Here is a 21,085-nt window from a genome sequence, read left to right as displayed (position 1 = left end):
GAGAGGCCCATTGGACTTGCAAACTTTATATGCCCCAATATAGGGGAATGCCAGGGCCAAAAGAATGGGAATGGGTGGGTAGGGAAGTGGGGGGGCGCTATGGGGGACTTTTGGGATAGCATTGGAAATGTAATTGAGGAAAATATGTAATAAAAATATTAAAAATCAAAAAAAATAGAGAAAAATGAATGGGTTAGTCAGTCAAGACCATAACCTAAATAACTGTATCAATAGCATTGAGCTGTTTTATATGATACTCTGTCAAACACCTGATAGTCTGGGGACTGTTCTAGGTAAAAGGGCCACAAATAACCTCATGTTTTCTGAACTTCTTCCCTCCTGGAATCAGATATGACTGCAGATGAAACCTCTTGCACCCAGTTTAGCATGGAGGTTCCTTTGCTTCAACCCCAACAAGGACTCTCCTTAGGGATTTTTCTAGCACATCTACAAGAAAGCACAAGCCCTTAAAATATTTCCCACCTCTTCATTTCTAAAATCCCTCGTGACCTGTGCAGGAAAATTGAGTTCTTTCCAAAAGCAGAGTTCCCTTGGCTACCCTCACTTTGGAAATCTGTTGCTCCACAGGACACACTCTTGTCTCCTGCTGGCAGAGAGCAGTTGTTGGCCATAGCTATTAACCTCAGCTCTAATTAGATGAAGTTTTATAATGAGTAAAAGGGTGGGATTGTAATTAGTACATCTTTTCATCATTAGATATTCCTCAGTTGAAGCAACAGTCTCTCTTCTTCTCGTTGGTGAGTTGCTGAGAAGTAACCACACTGTAAAACCTCAGCAACAAGAGAAAAATGTCCAAGGAGATGGCAGCAGAAATGTTGTGCTGTGGCTAATGAGCTGTGCTATCATCTAACTTGTTTCACAGGTCCGAGGTGCTGCCATGGTTGGCTCTGATATGGTTGTGACTGTTGAGTTCACTAATCCTTTAAAAGAAACACTACAAAATGTCTGGATTCATTTGGATGGTCCTGGAGTGATGAGACCCAAGAGAAAGATGTTCCGGTAAGTACCAGGACAAGGAGGGAAGCAGTGAAGAACTAATAGAGCTCGATCTACCTATCTTTCAATCAATCAACCTATCTATCAACCTACCTACCTATTTATCTATCTATATCTCTCTACCTCTCCTATCTCTTACATCGATAGATAGTTGGATGGATGGATGGATGCATGGATGGATGCATGGATGGATAGGTAGGTAGATAGATAGATAGATAGATAGATAGATAGATAGATAGATAGATAGATAGATAGATAGATCTAATACCACTGAAAATATCTGGCAAGTTTCTCCCTTTTTTAATGAACTATTTATGGTGGACATATTAGAAACAGGGTGGGTCTAACACTTCTATTAAGTCCTTTAAACTACCTTACTGAGGTAGATACAGGAATATGGGACTTAAGGAGTTCGACTGATGCCTGGTGGTGGTAGTACATCCCTTTAATCCCAGTATTTGGGAGGCAGGGACAGGAAGATCTCTGTGAGCTCAAGGCCAGCCTGATTTACAAAGTGAGTTCTAGGACAGCAAAGGCTATTTACAGTAAAACCCTGTCTGGAAAAACAAACAAACAAACAAATAAAAAGAGATAGACTGGTTTGCTCCCATGGTACGTGTGAGAAGAGTCGTAAGTCTGAGCCAAGGTGGCATATGTCTGAAGTTCAAGTTCAGATTATTTTAGCACACTACCTCTCCAGGAATCAACCAATTCTAAAAGAATGTTTTTAATGGTGAAGACATCCCTTTTTATAGTTTGTCCTTCCAATACCATCCTTCAGACTTTACCATCAGCCACTGCCTACAACTGTTGGCCTCAGTTGCTGCTCTTTTAGCTGAGACTGAAGAGTTTAGACTTGGTCCAGTCTTCCACCTATGTAGTAATATGAATAGAATTCTGCCTCTTCAATGCCAAGTACCACCAGACTACAGCCAGCAGTTCTGTCTCTGTAGCCTCTTTTAAAAGGTTGGTGCTCGAGCCGGGCGTGGTGGCACTCAGGAGGCAGAGGCAGGCAGATTTCTGAGTTCGAGGCCAGCCTGGTCTACAAAGTGAGTGCCAGGACAGCCAGGGCTACACAGAGAAACCCTGTCTCGAAAAACCAAACCAAACCAAAACAAAACAAACAAACAAACAAACAAAAGCAAAAGCAAAAGCAAAAACAAAAACAAAAACAAAAACAAAAACAAAAAAACCCAAACAAACAAAAAGGTTGGTGCTCACCCAGTAGCTCATGCCAGGATCAGGTAGCTCTAACTGCAGAAACAGCAGGCCCTTTTCTACCTAATTCCTTACTGGAGCAACATAAGGCCCACTTCATTCATCTGGTGGCTCGAACAGTTTGCAAACAGCTTTCTCTTCTTCCTTAATTCTCCCTGCCAGGTATCAAATACTTGTCCTTACTTCATCTTTTCTACCTCTAATGTGATGCTCCCTCCCTCTCTTTATACTCCAATTTATCAGTGATCCTCTTAAAGTGTGACATCCAGAATGGATCCCAATCTTTGAGGTTTATTACTTTCATTTCTACTACAAATAAGTCCCTGTCAACATCAATCAATCTAGCACATTTCTGGGGAGTGACCTTCTAAGATATAGAAAAGGAAGTGGGGGACTCTGGAAACTGCCATATGAACCTATATGCTGGGAATTTTCCCAGTGCCCTTGGTAGAAGTCATACTTCTCAGTGAGCTGTAGTACAAGTTCCAGGCCTTTCTGAAGCACCTTTATAGCTCATAAAATGCTCTCTGCAACAACAGCGCTTACAACTTGTACATCCCTTCATCTCAAAGTAGCCTTCTTGCAAATGCAATGCACAGTGGAGAAAATTATTTGAGTGCTTTTTAAAAAATGCAAACACAAGCCATAACAGCCTCCCTATGCTAATAAGAAAGTTGCAAGAGGAAAAGGAATTAAATTAGAAATCAACGCCAGCCAAAGGAAGAGGTCAGTAGCAATAGCCCTGTTTCTGTCAGAAACGAGTCTCCCTCACCCATTCTTGCACCTTCCCACTCCAATTAGATACAGGAATTGCTCAGGCAAAGTGAAACACGTTCTCTTTGCTGAACAGCCGCCTGCTGTATCCAATTTTTCCTCCTCAGTAACACAAGATTTCTCTGGGGTGCCAGAAAGTTGTGTTGTACCTGCACTTTGACTGTCTTGGGAATTCTACTTCAACCAAGGCCAACACATGTGCTAGGGTTTGTATATGTGACCCATAAAGTTCCACTTGAAAACATCTGGTGGGGGAGGAGAAGATAGATAGATAGATAGATAGATAGATAGATAGATAGATAGATAGATAGGATTAGATAGAGATGATAGATAAATCAATAAATAGATGATAGAAAGATAGCTAGATAATTGATAATATATAGATAGATAAATACATACATACATACATACATAGATACATAGCTATATAGATGAGAGATACATCAATAAGTAGAGATATAGATGATAGATAGATAGATAGATAGATAGATAGATAGATAGATAGAGATAGATAGATAGATAGATAGATAGATAGATAGATAGATAGATAGATAGGAGTACTTTCTCTGATACATGTTTCCACCATTATATGTCACTTTCCCTTGCAGGGTCAAAGTCATGGAGCAACACAATCTAGGACTTGAACGTTATGAGCTATGATCAGAAGGTTTTCAACTTCATGAGTAGCTTATGCCAGGCACTTCATTATTGTAATGGAAAGCTGACTAATACAGCACAGAAATGGCTGCTCCATCCCTTAAAAAAGATGATCATCATAGTTAGTGACTTAGCATATGAAGGACAGAGGTCAAAGTACGTGGACTCTAAGAATTATTTGCTTATTGTTAGCATCTGGTATTATTAGATAAATCAAGGAAAGGAAACATGAAGCCGGTCCCTATAAGGAAAATATCCTCCCTACACATAGGCTTAAAGTACACTGAAACACATGTAACTCATACCTAAGTTCATGACAGATGGGCTGAGGGCAGGCAGATGGAGACTTCTGTGTTCATCAGACATTCTAGTGACTCGGAAGTTATACATGACATATATTACTCAGAGTTCTGAAGCCAGGGAAGTCTAAGGTCAAGAGCCAGGCAATTGGGTTCCAGTTGAGGACTCTCTTCTCAGCTGGCAGATAGCTGTCTCTCTCCCTGCCAGGTTTTCTCCACGGTGGAACAAGAAGTAGGTAGGCATGCTGTATCTCTCTTCTAAGTGCTTAAATCTCATCACGAACGCCCCATTCTCACAACCGCATCTAATTACTTTACAGAGGCTTTGTCTCTAGACATTATTATATATGGGTGGGATTTAAATAGATGTATTTTTGAAAAAAAAAAAAAACGAATATTCAATCCATATTAGTCCTCAAACTCAGACCTAGAGTATGACTCTTTCCAAGCAAGAAAAGCTTTGTACGTCAGAGTCAGACACAGAGGAATGGGGGAGGGGTGACATGGCATCAAAAGAATTTGTTTTCAAGCCTTGCTTGATAACCTTCTCTGTTTCCTCCTGCCTTGAGCATATACAACTAATACCGGAGGCATCCAACACTCACTTCCATAGGGCCAGATAATTAGAAATATCCTATTGTGCTTAATGTTGATGAGATCTAACCTAGGAGTCCCAAATTCACGTAACTTGTTGAGCTCCTGTATATTTCTATAAGCCCTATAGGGTTCTAGGTTCTTAATAGTCAAGAAATCACTACCTTCATCCATTTCCCAGATCTTTGTCTCCTTCGTATCTGATACAGAGGAGCTCTCCAGCCTGAAGTAGAGAGCTCCGAGGACAGGAACTAGTGAGCAGGCAATCAGAGCCAGAAATACAGAGAGCACTGCGATGTCACCATCTCCACTCAGTGCAAACTGACATTACTGCGGGGTGATTCACCTTCTGCCATCCCCACTCTCAGCCCTTCTGCCTCTCGTCTACCTCAGCTGTTCAGAGTTCCTGCCTCCCGGTGACCCCCCAGCTTTTAAATTTCTGTATTTGATATTTTCAGAATATTAAATAGTAATTCTCCTAGATTCATTTTTGTCTTTAAAAACATGATCAGGTTCAATGAATTAATTCAAGAGAAAAAAAATTCCCAATTAGATGAGCTGACATTAAACTTAAGTTCTTAGAAGCTAAAAGCTAGACAGAGGATGCACCACAGGTGCTCACTGTGATGATGGCTGCATTTGCCTGCATGTGCTGAGGATGATAAATGGCCAGTACATCCCGATGGCTCAGCACATTTCTCAGCATCAGTCTTCATGACATTAGTACCCAGGAAATAGGTTTATTCCAACATTATTTCACTGGCTGAAATAAGAAAACTATTTTTCTTCTTTCTGTGAGGCATGTATCCATAGCAAAATGCCCTACTTGTGAATTTTCATATCTGAGTATCTTCATTCATACACATACTATATGGATGGTTTTGCTAATTAATAATCACAAAGGAAGAAACAAGGCTGAAGGTTTTGTTCCTGTGGGAGGTAGTTTCCTGCATTGCACCAGTCCACGATAGAGCCTGAAGCAGGGTGACTTTTTTGCAAGGTAGGACATTGATTATGTGGAAAACCTCAGGTGAGAGAATGGGTGGATCCGGGTAACAACAGCAGAGATGTTTTGATACCATAGACTCTGATTCACATCGAATTATTCACTCTACACTAGGGACTGAGCACCTGGGCACATGCAGGCAGAAGGGACTTTCCTAGGCCCAAGGGGCTTAGGCAGAGCAAGCAATGACCACAAAAAGGTGGAGGGAATGTTGATAACAATGGTATGTTTCTAACATTTCTTGCCATAAATTTGAGGTCACTTCACTTTCCCAACCAGCTTCTTGCTCTATTCAGTGGTTAACGCTCAATCACCTTTGTAAATAAGCAACAGTGAAGTCAGTGATTTTTCAAGCTTTGAATCATAAAGGCAAATTGAAAACAATATTTATACAGAGATTGTGTGTTTCATAATTTGGAGACTGGTTGAAATAATGTGGAGAGTCACGTCCACAAAGAACCAAAGAGAGGAAAATAATAACTTCTACAAAATCAATTCGGACATTTTAATTATCATTGGTAACACAATACCTTGGGCATTGGGAGAGTTTCCACAGTGCTTCTCATCCACTGGCCACGTACAGGGGGAGAAGAACATTTGTCATTCTGTGTTTGGGGATGTGTGGCTCTTCTCATCACTATGGCAAAACACCTGACAGAAGCCACTTAGAGAAGAAGAATTTATTGTCTCTCACAATGTCAAAGGCAATAGTCCATCATGGAGGTAAAAGCATGGCACCTTGGCTCAGCGGCTTTATTCTGGGAGCTTGTGGGGAGTGTTTCTCATACCATAGTGGATTGCATAGTGGCAGAGAAGCAGGGACTGGCCATCACTCTCACATCAATCAGCTCCTCAGCAGCTGGGGACTGGGAGCCTGTGGGGGAACATTTCATACTCAGACCATCATCGGAGCTCATCCCCTTCCTGTCCCAGAGCATGTGGTGGCACAGACATCTGGAATGTACATTTTTATTTTGCTGACTTTAGGTGATATTTTGATGGTTTAACTTTATACTAAAAAGGTCAAGGAAAGACATATGCCTCCATACGTCTCTCTCCCTTTGACAACTGTTTAAAGTAATTCTGGAATCCCAAGGGCAAATGGGAACTCATATGACTGCAGCGTTTAGACTACATCTGACTGTCCTTGGCAGTGCTCCTTTCTGGCCATTCCTACCTACCACATACATCCAGTCCCAAACTAAGCTTCACCAGAGCAACTTTGTGTCTCCAGCCTGTTCCAAGTGGTCAGGAGAAAGGGCCTGACCTGGACCTTGAGACCTTTCTTGACAACTAGTGGACCTGACTACTAAATCTCTTGGTGCTGTAGGTTCTTCTTTGCTGGGCACAAGCACTTGTTTTCTGGTGCTCTCAATACATCTCTGTTCTCAAAAGGCATCCATTACCCTTCCTCATCCCAGTTTTCCCATAACCCTAGCTCCACTCTCAAGCTTCCTATCCTGGTCAAAGGTGTAAACAGTGAGATTCTTGTCTGGTTCAGCCAGTCTGGAAGTGGCCCCTGTATGTCTGACACCCTGATAAGAACACCTTCTTTTAGCCGGGCAGTGGTGGAGCATGCCTACAGTCCTAGCACTCAAAAGGCAAAGGCAGGCAGCTATTTTCTGTGAGTTAAAAGTCAGTCTGATCGATAGAGTCAGTTGTAGAACATCCATGGCTACCATGTCTCAAAAAACAGAAAGAAGAAAGAGGAGAAAGAGAGAGAGAGAGAGAGAGAGAGAGAGAGAGAGAGAGAGAGAGAGAGAACACTTTCCTCTCTGAATAGATGGGTATGATGCACAGCTCAGAATCATGCCTTGCCAATTCCTTTTTCTCTCCTTTATTCCCTTCCCATTTCTACCTTCCATTAACCAGGATAAATGCCCTTTAAGGAGAAGTGAGGTATCCTGCCCTCTCATATGGTCAGAAAAGCACTCATTTATGCACAGCCATACTCATATGGTGCTGACCCAAGCAGCCCTCCAGGCTCACACACCATTAGGGGAAGATGGTTTGACCCAGCCTACTCATTAAGGCCATCAAAACTTGCTTGCAGTCCCAGTTAGGAGATGTGCTCATTCATAGTTACTGACCCACCAGCTATATGGTGGTGTTCCCTTCAATTTCACTTAGCCCTAAGTCAGGTTAAAGCCCAAGGACTGCCCTTGCCTCAATGTTACCATAACATGATAATCTGGTAAAAATTTCATCACACTATGAATTTATCTGGTAAGGATTATTGCCTTCTGTCTATAACTGAGCAAATCCTTTGTCATCATATAAGCAAATAAAAGATCTTATGCAGCTAAAAAAAAAATGTCAGCTGATACTTTCCGAATCTTCTACTCCATTCCCTGTGATGTTTGCTAAGATATAGACTGTTTGCAAAGTTTGTTTCATGTAAATCTCACAGCAATAGTTCTATGGGGTTATTACTGTGTTATGCCCACTTTACAGACAAGACAGGAGTTTAAAATTCCCTAATCAAATCAGTCCAGTCTGGCACCCAAGTGTCCCAAATCCAGGGTTCAGAAGTTTGTGATCACAAGACAGTTTTTGTGTCATCTAGACACCAGGCACTGCAAATTGCTTAGCTAGTAGTGTCTGAAGTTTTAAGTGTTAAATTAATTCCAATTTTCTTTTCTCTCTCTAGCTCCAACTGACAAGCAGCTGTAACCATGAAATAAACCCTGCATACTATATTGTTTATTTTGGAACCCTGCTATGACCAAAAGTATTTTTCTTTGGTATTCTTATATAATCAAAATGTGCATTTTTTCATAACATCTAAACATCCATAATTACTAAGTATTTATTGCACCTTTGGGGCTCCAAGCCCACCAGAGCAATGCTAGCATGCCAGTGAGCCATTTGGAGCAAGTCTGCCCTGGGCAGCCTGTGTCAAGCAACCTCCAGGTGGAAGCAGTCAGCTCTTCTGCTCCAGTGTGTTGAAAGCTCCCCGTTTTGCTTCCAGATGTTTAGGATTCTGTGAAATTCAACCTAACCTGCAAGCAAGAATCTAGAAAGAATTCACAACTATCTCCAACTTCTGTTCTGCTCTTCTCTTCTCTGGGCCATTAGACTCTGTGATGCTAGTGACTCTGTAGTTCCTTTAGGACATCAGTTTTATTATCTATGAAATTGAATGTTGAATCAAGTCATTTCTGACATGAAAAGAACAAGGTTGTGTGTGTGTGTGTGTGTGTGTGTATGCATGTTCTCGTGTATGTTTACATGTACTTTTATGTAAAGGTCAGAGGTTGACACAAGCATCTACCTCAATAATTCTCCAGCTTATATGTTGAGCAACAGTCTCCCATTGAACCCAGAGCTCACTCTTCTGGCTAATCAGGGCAGCCGTACAATTCTACAGATTCCCTATCTCAGTGTCCTGTGAGCTTGAGTTGCCACACCCACAGTTTTAGTATGTATGTATGTATGTATGTATGTATGTATGTATGTATATTTTGAAATAGGTTTGGGGGATTCAGACTCTTCTTGGCAAACACTTTTGCTTGCTTAGGCATCTTCCCAGCCCTCTTTTGTGCTAGTATTGTTTAACCTCTTCCCTTCCACTCTCCCTGAAAAAGTCTGTCCTGGTATCCAGGCAGTCCAACATTTGTCATCTCTAAAGGTCAGAGAGCCCAAACCAGGAATCCTCTTTATATAAGTTCGCAGGAAACTCTTCATATGGAACCAATCAAAGGCTGCCTTCTTAGAGCAATACAACTTGTAGAAAAAGTAAGCACAGTGTTCATATAAGATATCTATTACAGACAATCATATGAAATACAATATTCAGCTATAGACCAGGGAATGGAAGGTACATCGTCAGACCTTGGCTCTGCCTACTTGGTAACTAGACAATCTTGGAAATGTGACCTCCCTGGTTTAAGTCTAAAGTACCTAAGGCACTGCATACACATGAACTCTTGTATATTTTCTCCTTCCAGAATGTTATGGAAGGATTGTGAGAAGCACCCAAGAGAAACATAAGTATCCCCCAGACTCACTAACATCAGCTATCCCCAGAAGGAGGTTTGTCCATGAGACTTCGTAAGCTCTCTGAGCATAGACGGGAGAGGAAATGCTTCTCAGTTATTAGAATAGATTACAGATCTAGCAAAAAGAAAGCAAGAGAAAAGACACATTGGTAGAAAGAACCCACACTGGTAGTTAAATTATAAATATGGATTTCAGAGAATGCTAACACTCAATGTAAGGTATCATCAAGATAATTCATGTTTAGATATTTGGCAAGGGAGCAAGGTTCATCCCAAGAGAGTTAGCAAGAGTCAGGTCCTCAGCAAAGTCTGCTGAAGGTCCAAGTAGGACTTTAACCCCAGGAGGGGACATGTGGAGCAAAGTTGAGATAAAGCAGATCAGTCCTGTGGACAAGGCCACAGAGGAGGCCTTGGCACTAAACTGGCACTCACAGCCAGGGATGCTCAGCTATGCTCTTACATCCTCTGGAAGATCAAAAAGTATAGCCAGGCGAAAGAAGTCATCCTTGGTGCGGCTGATGGTGTCCAGCTTCAGAAAGGGGCCTCAGATAGGTCATGACTTGCTGAATCAGCCAACTAGGCTAAAGGAAATAATGGGTGGTCCTATGGCCATCATCAGCTGAAAGAGAAATGGAACAAGTGTCTCGGGTCTAAGTTTTCATAGTCCATGGTTAAGATGGGAAATGGGGTCACCAACCTTTCCTCTGCTTTTTATGTTTTCAGTGAAATCCGGCCCAACACCACTGTGCAGTGGGAAGAAGTCTGTCGGCCTTGGGTTTCTGGCCATCGGAAGCTGATTGCCAGCATGACCAGTGACTCCCTGAGACATGTGTATGGAGAGCTGGATCTGCAGATTCAAAGACGACCTACTAATTAAATTCCCAGAAGGCTCAAGTGGGCTGGGGCACATGGCCTCTTGCAGTCTTGGCTAAGGAGATTCTAATGCAAAACATAGCTAGCTCTTGCTTTAATTTGGGTGTGAAGACTGAGACCAATTCCAGCATAGAGATACTATGTATTTCATAGGCACGCCTTTCCAACCAGGCTATTAGACAAGGGAGTTAGATTTGAGTTGTTCCACCTTCCAATGGATCTGAATGTTAGCTTTAATTATGCTATAATTAAGCCTTCATAGCTCATAAGAGTGAAAGTCATCATTTATCATTGCAAATGGCTGTAGCTCTACAGATCAGAGGGCTTCCCTTGAGCAGGAGGGATGTGCCCAGTACCTGGCCTCAATTAAGAATTCTGATTCCCTACTCAGTCATTTAGGGGTAACATACTCTCCAAAGAAAAGGGTGTTGTCAATTGAATCCTTACAATTCTATTCCCCTTTCTTGGAATCAGGTTGAACACTCTGTGTTAAAATATTTTTTCCAGGAATTAAGCAAGACATCATTTTTCTTCTTGGCAAAGCCAGAGAAAGGTCTTTCATCTTGCACCTGCAGCCAAGGAACCGCCTGCCAAATTTCACAGATTACCTTGTGAGAAGATGTGGCCCCACATTAACAAATTACATTTGTGGGGAACTTAATCACCTAAGAGGAGATAAGAAAGCAGGTGCGGTGCTCAGATCTATTAAATAATGTAGTTTATGGTGCATTTTATAGGTGTCACACTGTGTCCTGATCAGCAAGAATGAATAACCTTACTTTAACCCTTTCTTGGGAAGAGAACTAGAAAATAAGGGCACTGATTTGGGATTGGAGAAATAAGGAATTAGCATCCTTGCTTGGTGATTATACTTCACCTGTTTCTCTGAGGTCATCACATTCACCCAATGTCACTGTCAAAAAGAAAAACAGCTTGAGAAACTCGCAGATTCAGTAGACAGTTGAAGATCAAACAGATTCTGATTTCCCTTTTTCTTCATATTTCCTATATCAAGCCCTTGTCTGAACCCTTGAGTGCTGAGAGCTAAGGCAGATTCAGCCTTGCAAAAGGCCAGCATTACTCTTGACTGAAGGACAGAGGACACCCAAATCCTTTACCTTATGTGCCAAGGCTCCAACAGACAAGATTATTGGCACCTCTTGGTAGGGCAGATTTATAGTTAGAATTCCCCATTTAAATGCCTTGGGAGTGACTTAGGTCAGGTGACTATGAAGGAAAATAAAGAACAAAAAGAAAGGAAAGGAAAAAGGAAGGAAGGAAGGAAGGAAGGAAGGAAGGAAGGAAGGAAGGAAGGAAGGNAGGGAGGGAGGAAGGGAGGGAGGGAGGGAGGGAGACTGTAAAAGGGAAGTTATGGAAGAGAAGATAACAGAATGTTCTAGTCTGTAGCTATGCTCTGGTTTACTTCTAAGCCATTGAGAGGTTCCTGGGAACTTAGTACTAACCCCCAAGGTTCAGCAGATTCTATAAGCAAAACTCCATGAAGTCATCTCTCAGCATTAGCATCTAATTCCAAATGAAATGCATTTTGCTAAACTTTAAAACAGCTTAACTTAGTATGTTGTTATTAATGAGAGTATAATCAATGCCTATAATAAAGTTAATCTGATTACATGTGCCCAGAAGTAAATGGTGTTAATTTTCAACACTACATATGACTAAACACAACTGCCTGCAATGCTCTTCTCTCTCTGCTATGCATATCTCACCCTGAGTAGGAGGACTTGCATTCGCCCTTTAGGTAAAACGACTAATAGTTGTTGATGCTGCCATTAGCATTCCTTTCTGTATATTGCTACCATTTTCACTGAAGAAGGAAGTTTGCAGGCTTAGCTTAAAAAGCAGCTTCTAGGAATTGAAATTTCTCCATAGATATCTGCTTATGAACAATTTCACAAAACAAAATGATGAGTAGGCAAACAGGCAGCATAGACATCTGTCCAAATGAGCACCTCTTGTGGTATTAGAAGAAAGACAGAAAAACACATAGAAAGTGTGTTCAAGAGCACCTATGGTCATAGCATACCTCATCAAACAATTGCAACTCAGATAGAGTCTCAAAATTTTTCTCAGTCCTAAGTGGCACCTACCATCTGATCTGGAGAGGGCATTCAAGGTGAAGCATATTTATCACATTCATGTTAGAAGCAGCCATGCCCACTGACAGCTTGGATATCACAATGTACAATAATGATCTTGTAGTATGGATCTCGTCTCTCAAAGGTCAATGTAGTCAAGGTTTAATCCTCTGCATGGTCCTACTAGGAGATGATAGAATCGTTTGGAGGTGAGGTCCAATGACAGGTCTTCATGCCATCAGAGGAAATGCTGGTACTCTAGTCCCTTAGTCAATCTCTTACTTGCTGGTCATGAGGTGAGTGGCTCTGCATTTACTACCTTCCCCTAGCTGTTCTTGACTCCCACAGACCCCAAATCAATCAATCATGGCTGAAACCATTGAACTGTGAATCAAAGGTAAACTGTAGGCTTAGATTTTTAAAAAACCTACTTTTAATATGGGCTCTCAAAAATTTTGAGCCTCTCTTCTAGCCCACCATCCAAAGGTAGGGGAGAAAAGATGGTAAGTAGGACCAGGGGATATGGATCTGTTTAGAAGTAGTTCTTTGGGATGATTCTCATTCCCATTTGTCAGGAGACCAGCAGTCCAGTTCAGTAGTGTCAGGATACCAAATGTGAATCAGCAGTGGTGGCACAATCCAGCAGAAACAGCCTGGCCTCCACCAGATTGACAGTGACCAGAACCAGGAGTTCTCTGCCTTGCCTCTCTCAAGAAGTAAAGATAAGCAAAGATGAGACACCAATGAAGTGTTGCAAAACTAGCTATGCAAGTGCCCCATCACTGTCTATTGAGTCCTACTTATACTCTCTTTCCAAACATCATGTGTCTTCTAATGTGTCTGGTATCAGCAAAACACCAGTAGTTTGCATCACATGATACAACCAAAAACTTCCACTTCAAAAACTTACTTCAGCTATTTGCTACAAATTTTTGAAGCTGGATAAGAGAAATGTTGTCTCTCAATGACTGTATTTTAACAGTGATAAAAAGCAATGTGTCTCTGCAAATACCAGAGACTGAGACAGCTCCTCCCTGTGTTCAGCTTTGATGGTTTTAAGCAAATCCTTCTTTGAGTTCAGAGTTTCAAGGCAGAATAAGGGTAACAATAATTATGTGCCCACAAGATTCTTTTAAGGAACATGTCAACATTAATAACATCTACAAAATGGATAGATGATGAATAGATAGATAGATAGATAGATAGATAGATAGATAGATAGATAGATAGATAGATAGAAAAATAGATAGAATTAGATAGAAAAGCACAGATTTTATGGTTTTTCATATACTTCATCAATCTTGTAAAGAAAGCAACCATAACTATTTCTATTCTATAGTGAAGGATCAAGGGAACTGTGAATCATGATGAGTTGATCTTGGGAGATAACAAGTAATGAAAACAAACCTTGGCTTCAAGACAAACATTCGATGTACATCCTTTAGTCATCTCCTTGGAGTTTTAAGAAAATAGACTAAAGACTAACTTTCACGCTGAAGAGCTACAGAATAGCACAAAGACATGTATACATAAAGGAATACAAGGAGTAACTGAGTTTGTGTTAGATTCTCTGGCAACGAAAAAAACATACAGCATTCCAACTGGAAGGCATCAATTATGCATGTGTATCCCATGTTACTATAAAGTTCATAGCCAGTCAACCCAACAAGGCACTCGCCTTTCCTATCATCTAGCTAACCCTGGCCATCCAGCCTTCCAGGCAGCTATCCATCCTTTTTCTCCAGTCACACATGTGCATGTAAGGAGAAATGCATGCCCCCTACCTAGAAAGTGGTTACCAGGCAACAGAAAATGAAAACAGAGATGCAGAACAAAGCAACACATACATGCTACAAAAATAAATAAATAAATAGATAAATAAATAAATAATATAAAGAGGGAAGGACAAAAGGACACCTGAATGTGTCTTCTCTTGTTTCTATAAGATCAAAGAAGGAGAAGCCTAAATTGAAACTTGAAAAACAAAATGAAGGTTTTTGGTTTTTTTCACATAAGAGTTTGTCTGAGGGAGAGAGAACGAAGCATGACCACAATTAGCTTGTGTGACAAGATGGCAAAGTACATCAAGGTAAGATATGGAGGTATGGATTAGAATCCAGCACTGCCAAGACAAAAATATTGTTCCTTCTGAGCTGTGTTTTGGAACAGAACTAAGGCCAGAGGTGTGGGGTGGCAGGCCTGAATCACAGAAAGTAAAAGAGTATGGTACTGAATATTATGACACGGTGGGTTTCAGGAATAGGAAGTAGGGTGTACTTGTGTCCTAGTATAAGACAACATGGGAGGTGATGTGTTTGGGAGGGGAGTGTTATAAACTTGTAAAAGTATGACACACAAGATTCTAGCAGGTAAAATTGGGACAGCCAGATAAACATGATGAGCTAAGACCACTCCCTGATGGCCCATAATCTTGCTGAGAGAGCCATGATCCCTCTGCCTTCCAGAAAGTTCTCCACCTTGGTACCCAAGAGAATTATTTGCTTCTGAAGTACGTCTCTCTTGTCCTCACTTCCCAACTCTTTCATGTGAACCTTTACATTTGTGAATGTCTACCTTTCTAGACTAAAACCAAAAAACTTTATATTGTATCTGTAAGAATTCACTTTATAAAATCAGATATTATATCAATAGGAGTGGAGGCCCTTGTTTCTGTAGAGGTTTGATGCCCCAGTGTAAGGGGGTGCTGGAGCGGTAGGGTAGGAGAGGGTGGAAGGGTGGGGGAGCACCCTCATAGAGGTAAAGGGAAGGGGTAGAGGGTGGATGTGAGATGGGGGAGGGGTTGTGGAGGAGTAACCAGGAAGTGGGATATCAGTTGAGATATAAATGAATGGAATGGTTAATGAAGAAGAAGAAGAAGAAGAAGAAGAAGAAGAAGAAGAAGAAGAAGAAGAAGAAGAAGAAGAAGAAGAAGAAGAAGAGGAGGAGGAGGAGNGAGGAGGAGGAGGAGGAGGAGGAGGAGGATTAGAGAATCTCTTTTGCTTTGGGAAAGTGGTGTTCATCTCTATTTCAAGGATTCATTCCCAGTGTCTTCTAAACATTCAGAGCAATGGACATTTCTTAGTAGCATCCTGCAAACTTGCCATTGAGATAGCTCAGGAGTTCCAATTTGTTTTCCTACTAAACACTGTTCTAGAACTGCAGTTACTAATCGCCTGAGAGATGCTTCATCAGTTCTGAGACTAACAATGGCTTCCTGGGGCATATTCCCTGTTAGTAAAATAAAAATGTAATGTGCCTGTAACTCAGAATGGATTCTTTTCTAAGTTGGGCAAATTTATTGGGAAAGTACAGCATGAAAAAGAACTTACAATCGGATTTAGGATTTGGTGTGTTAGGAGTCTGATTTTAAATGACCAAAATTTACTGTTACTCCTCCCACTGAGAAGGAGTCCATACACTGAGCAGCTATGTGACCAAGGCCTATGTTTTGGAAAAGTGGCAGCTTTTTACTTTTTGGGTTTTAGTACCCTTGCTGAGATAATCACATGGAAAAGCCACATGTAGCTTTTAGCAAAGCTGAAATTAGCACCATTAAGTCACTAGTATGACAATAAACTATCTTGAACTTCGAAGCAACCTTTCACCAATGCATGTCACTAAGTGGCTGCATTCAATGACACTGAAAGCAGAATACCCCTGCTTGATCTTCCCCAGGTCCTGTCTACCAAACCATGTTATAGGGTAGAAAGTTCTGTTTTTCACTGTTGAGAATATTTGTGAAATTGGGAGACTCAGCTAAGAAGTCTGAGGGCAAATAGATTAACATTTTACTTTAAGGAAATGTCCAGCAATTTTTTTTAACCTCACTAGCTCTTTCTAAAGAATACACATGGATATATATGTTTTATCTACAAAGGGCGTCACATATTTCAAGATACCAAACATGATTTTTCAAGTGTAATAGACTCTATCCATTTATGAATATGTTTTTTATTAAATTGTGGTTTTTCTGGTATGTTTAACAAGATTTTGTGAGATGCCATTAAGATCAACTGGAAGATGAGAGAGAAAACAGTCACAGTGTGAAGGGTGACCATTGCAATGAATTGAATAAGAATGCCCCCATAAGCTGTCTATTTGCATGTCTATTTTCATCAGGAAGAAGAGGAACTGCTTGAGAATTAGAGGTATAGCCTTATTGGAGAAGGTGTGTCTCTGGGAAGTTTCCAAAGACCCATATCAGGTTCTCTCTCTCTCTCTCTCTCTCTCTCTCTCTCTCTCTCTCTATCTCTCTATCTCTATCTCTCGCTCGCTCGCTCTCACTCTCGCTCTTGCTCTCGCACTCGCTCTCTCTTCTTCCCTCCCTCCATCCTTCCCTTCTTCCCTCTATCTCTCTGCTACCTTGGGATGTAAGATCTCTGCTACTGCTTCAGCACCATGACTGTCTGCATGCTGCTATGCTTCTTGCCATGATGATAATAAAAACAACACTCTGAGGGTTTAACCGCAGTTAAGTGCTTTTCTTTTTTTATTAATTGGATATTTTATTTATTTACATTTCAAATGTTATCCCCTTTCCCAGTTTCTCTTCTGCAAACCCCCTATCCCATCTCCCCTTACCTTGCTTCTATGAGGGTGCTCCCCCACCCACCTAACCACTCCTGCCTCACCACCCTAGCATTCCTCTACACTGGGGCATCAAGCCTTCACAGAGCCAAGGGCCTCCCCTTCCATTGATGCCAGATAAGGCCCCTTCAGCTCCTTCAGTCATTCCTGTAACTCCTCCATCTGAGTCCTTGTGTTCAGTCTGATGATTGGCTATGAGCATTCACATCTGTACTGGTCAGGATCTGGCAGAGTCTTTCAGGAGACAGCTGTATCAGGATCCTGTCAGCAAGTACTTCTTGGCGTCCACAATAGTGTCTGGGTTTGGTAGACGAATCGCCAGGTGGGACAGTCTCTGAATGGCCTTTCCTTCAGTTTCTACGCCACTTTTTGTCTCTGTATTTCTTTGGACAGGAACTTTAACTTTGGGTTAAAGTTTTGGAGATAGATGGGTGGTAAGTGCCTTTCTTTTATAAGACTTGCCTTGGTCATGATGTCTCCTTACAGCAATAGAGCAATGACTAAAACAACTATCCTTGTCAAATCATTGGAAACAGAACTTTTCCATCAAGAGCCTCAACAAGATGACAGATCTTTTATCTATGAACCCAATTTATTTGAGACTGAAGTATTAAGAGACTGTCTTAGTAAGGGTTGTACTGCTGTGACCATACACCATGACCATGGTAACTCTTATAAAGGAAAAGGTGGCTTACTTTTTCAGATGTTTATCATGATGGCAGGAAGCAGACAGACATGGTACTGGAGAGTAGCTAAGAGTCAACATCCAGATCACCAGGCAACAGGAAGAAATTGTCACACTGGAACTGGGTTGATCATCTGAAACTTCAAATCCTATCCCCAGTGACATACTTCTTCCAAAAAAGGCCACACCTACTCCAACAAAGCCAAACCTCTCAATGCCGCCATTAGCTATGGGTCCATAAAGGTCACTTTTATTCAAATCACCACACTGTCTAAAGTTCTGGTCATGAATCTGTATTTCAGTTTTCTCCTTGTACCATCTAAACAGGCTAAGTCAAACAACTGAATGAAGCAATTTGGTTTTATGTTAGTTATACAACTTGAGTATTCTATATCTGAAAGGCTTGGAATTAAATTTTTTAATATTTTGGGGTATTTTCATATATATCAGAAGAAATCTTGGAGGTAGGACCCAAATTTAAACACAACATTTAATGACTTTTCATATATGCCTTATATACATAGTCTAGGGAAAACATGAACCCATATTTTTAATAATATTATACATAAATCATTTTGAAAGTTTTGAGATTACTGCCATTATTTTCACATTTTCTTTTAGATTTTAGATAAAATATAGGACCTTGCAAATGTCAAGCACATAGTCCACCCCTGCAATACATCCATTCCCCATAAGGCAAAATTGGGTAGTGTGGAGTTTTCCACTTGTGGTACCCTGTCAGCATTTTTCCCCAGAGTTAGGAACATTTCAGATTTCATGGATTTCTGCATTAAGAATGTTCCACCTGTATTTAAATCTAAAATTTGCAGCTTCTGTATTAAGAAAACCTAATAATGGCTCAGAACCCAGGGCTTCTAATAAGAATGTCCCAGAAACAACCCTCAGGAGTAGAAAACCAGTCACACTCTTAGCCTAGTGGACACAATGACCCAAGAGTAGTCTTGCCATTTGAAATGGTGTCCTCAGGGTTCACTGGTAGCCACAATGGGAAGCCAGGGCTCTGACCATCCTCTAACCAGAAGGCTATCCATGTCTATGAACTGTAGGACAAGTGATGTCCCCATGGTCACTAGGACACATCTCTATATATCCATGCAAGCTCTACTGTTCTCCTCTGCAATGAACAAATCTCAGAATGGAAAGAGCTTCTGGTCTACCATTCTGTGCAATTTCTCTCAAGAGAGACAGCCTTACCCTTAGAGAAAGGTTTCTGTGTCAGGACCATGGCACTTACCATAGATTTAGAATGTTGCTTCTTCATTTATATTTGTCTTTTATTAAAGACCAAGTGAGTGAGTGAGTGAGTGAGTGAGTGGTCTCTCTCTCTCTCTCTCTCTCTCTCTCTCTCTCTCTCTCTCTCTCTCTCTCTCTNCTCTCTCTCTCTCTGTGTGTGTGTGTGTGTGTGTGTGTGTGTGTGTGTGTGTGTGTGTGTGTGTGTGCTATGAGTATTTATCCACACATACAAAGTACAATTGGAATCCACAGGTCAACTTCAGGTGTTGTACCTCAGGACTCATCCACCTAAGCTTTTTTAAACAAAGTCTCTCATTGGGACCCTCAGCTCACCCATTTAACTAGACTGACTAGTCATGGTGCCCCTGTCTCTGTTTCCCTGGTGTTGAGGTTACAAGTACATCCCCTGCCTATCCTGTTACAGGGATTTGGTGAATCAGTCGTACACATGTTCACAGAGTAAACAATTTACCAATTGAGCTACCTCTCCAGGCTCTGGCAGCTCTACTTTCATAATGGCATGTTATATCCAATTATCCTTTACTGTTTCTGGTTTTAGTCCATGTGGTTAATATTATCTATGCTTAAAATTTGGACATATATATTTTATAGACTTTCAGATGTGAAGAACACCAAGCATTTTACTGTCCCCCAAAAGGGGCATAAAGGCTGAACTACCAAGGATGGTGGCCTGGTTCTGATAAATGTGCTTCTTGTCTGTGAATTCTAGTACAGATACAAGGTTGAGCTTGTGTGTATTGTTCTTTTGTCATGACTGTAACAGTGAATTCAAAAATTATGACTCCAATAAAGGAATCTGCCATTTATGTTGATCATTACAAAGAAATGCTGGGTCTTTTCAGTAATATCCCAATTAGCTTTATAGAGTGCACAATGCTAAAAGCTCATATAGATCAACCAGATATTTTTATGACACAAAGTTGACTAATAGGTATAATATAATAAAAATCTCCCTCCACAATGAAAAACAATAGCATCAATGATGTCTCTGCTGGCAATGTTAGCCAGGAAATGCAGGCTGTTTGCTGGGAAATTTAAGCTTAAGAAAAAGCATAGGCTAGATACTCAATGTCTAAAAAAAGGCATTATACTTCAACCATTTTTTCTTTAATTCTAACTCCCTCCTAAAGAGTCTAATTTAAAGGCAATCCAGTAGCTATATATTCTAAGTTCTTATGTTTTATTCTGCCAGTGCTGGCTACACATAGAATAAGGGCCCATAACATAAAACTGACTGTACCTTGGATTTTGAAAATTAACGCTCCATATAATTAGGTGTCTAGAAGAGAGCTTTATTCTTCTTACTTTAGCAGTATTGTTAGCAGTAAAGCACACTATTAAAATACCATGGCAGACATGGTCTTATGTTACACCAAGAAGCAGCAAAGAATCCTGCTGAGACAATGAGATAAAAGATGGCCTTGTTCTCTGCCGGTATAAATTGGATCAACCCCTTTGGAAGCCATTTTTGCCATTATATACTAATTCTCAATGTACAGTGAACCACTGATTCTACTCCTAAATGTGTGCTGTAATGGAATGGATAAGTAACCTGTGGCATACTTATACAGTTAAGTTACATACATAGCAGTAGTAAGTATATAATAAAATAAACATATCCATATGAAATATTATAGAAAGAACTGCCATCTGAAGCCAGATGCTAAAACTGTGCATGCTACAGCACAAGTCTGTTCTTTTTTTTTAAATATTTTTATTAGGTATTTTCCTCATTTACATTTCCAATGCTATCCCAAAAGTCACCCATACCCTACCCCCCACTCCCCTACCCACGCACTCCCACTTTTTGGCCGTGGCATTCCCCTGTACTGGGGCATATAAAGTTTGCAAGTCCAATGGGCCTCTCTTTCCAACTAGGCCATCTTTTGATACAGATGCAGCTAGAGTCAAGAGCTCCGGGGTACTGGTTATTTCATAATGTTGTTCCACCTATAGGGTTGCAGATCCCTTTAGCTCATTGGGTACTTTCTCTAGCTCCTCCA

General features: G+C 40.9%; 1 protein-coding gene across 2 annotated transcripts in view; it reads left to right on the top strand.

The window, feature by feature from the left end:
- The window catches only part of F13a1 (coagulation factor XIII A chain), a 170,823-nt gene extending 159,110 nt beyond the window's left edge, over positions 1-11,713 (top strand). For both annotated transcript variants that reach the window (XM_029484978.1, XM_021180809.2), the window contains exons 14-15: positions 884-1,020; positions 10,290-11,713. In XM_029484978.1, the coding sequence (XP_029340838.1) occupies positions 884-1,020; positions 10,290-10,443 (291 nt within the window). In that variant the 3' untranslated portion in view covers positions 10,444-11,713. The remainder of the gene's footprint in view (positions 1-883; positions 1,021-10,289) is intronic.
- The last annotated feature ends 9,372 nt before the right edge of the window (positions 11,714-21,085 follow it).

This window comes from Mus caroli, chromosome 13 (genome assembly GCF_900094665.2).
Source record: "Mus caroli chromosome 13, CAROLI_EIJ_v1.1, whole genome shotgun sequence".
Lineage (NCBI taxonomy): Eukaryota > Metazoa > Chordata > Mammalia > Rodentia > Muridae > Mus > Mus caroli.
This window is presented reverse-complemented; position numbering and strand designations above follow the sequence as displayed.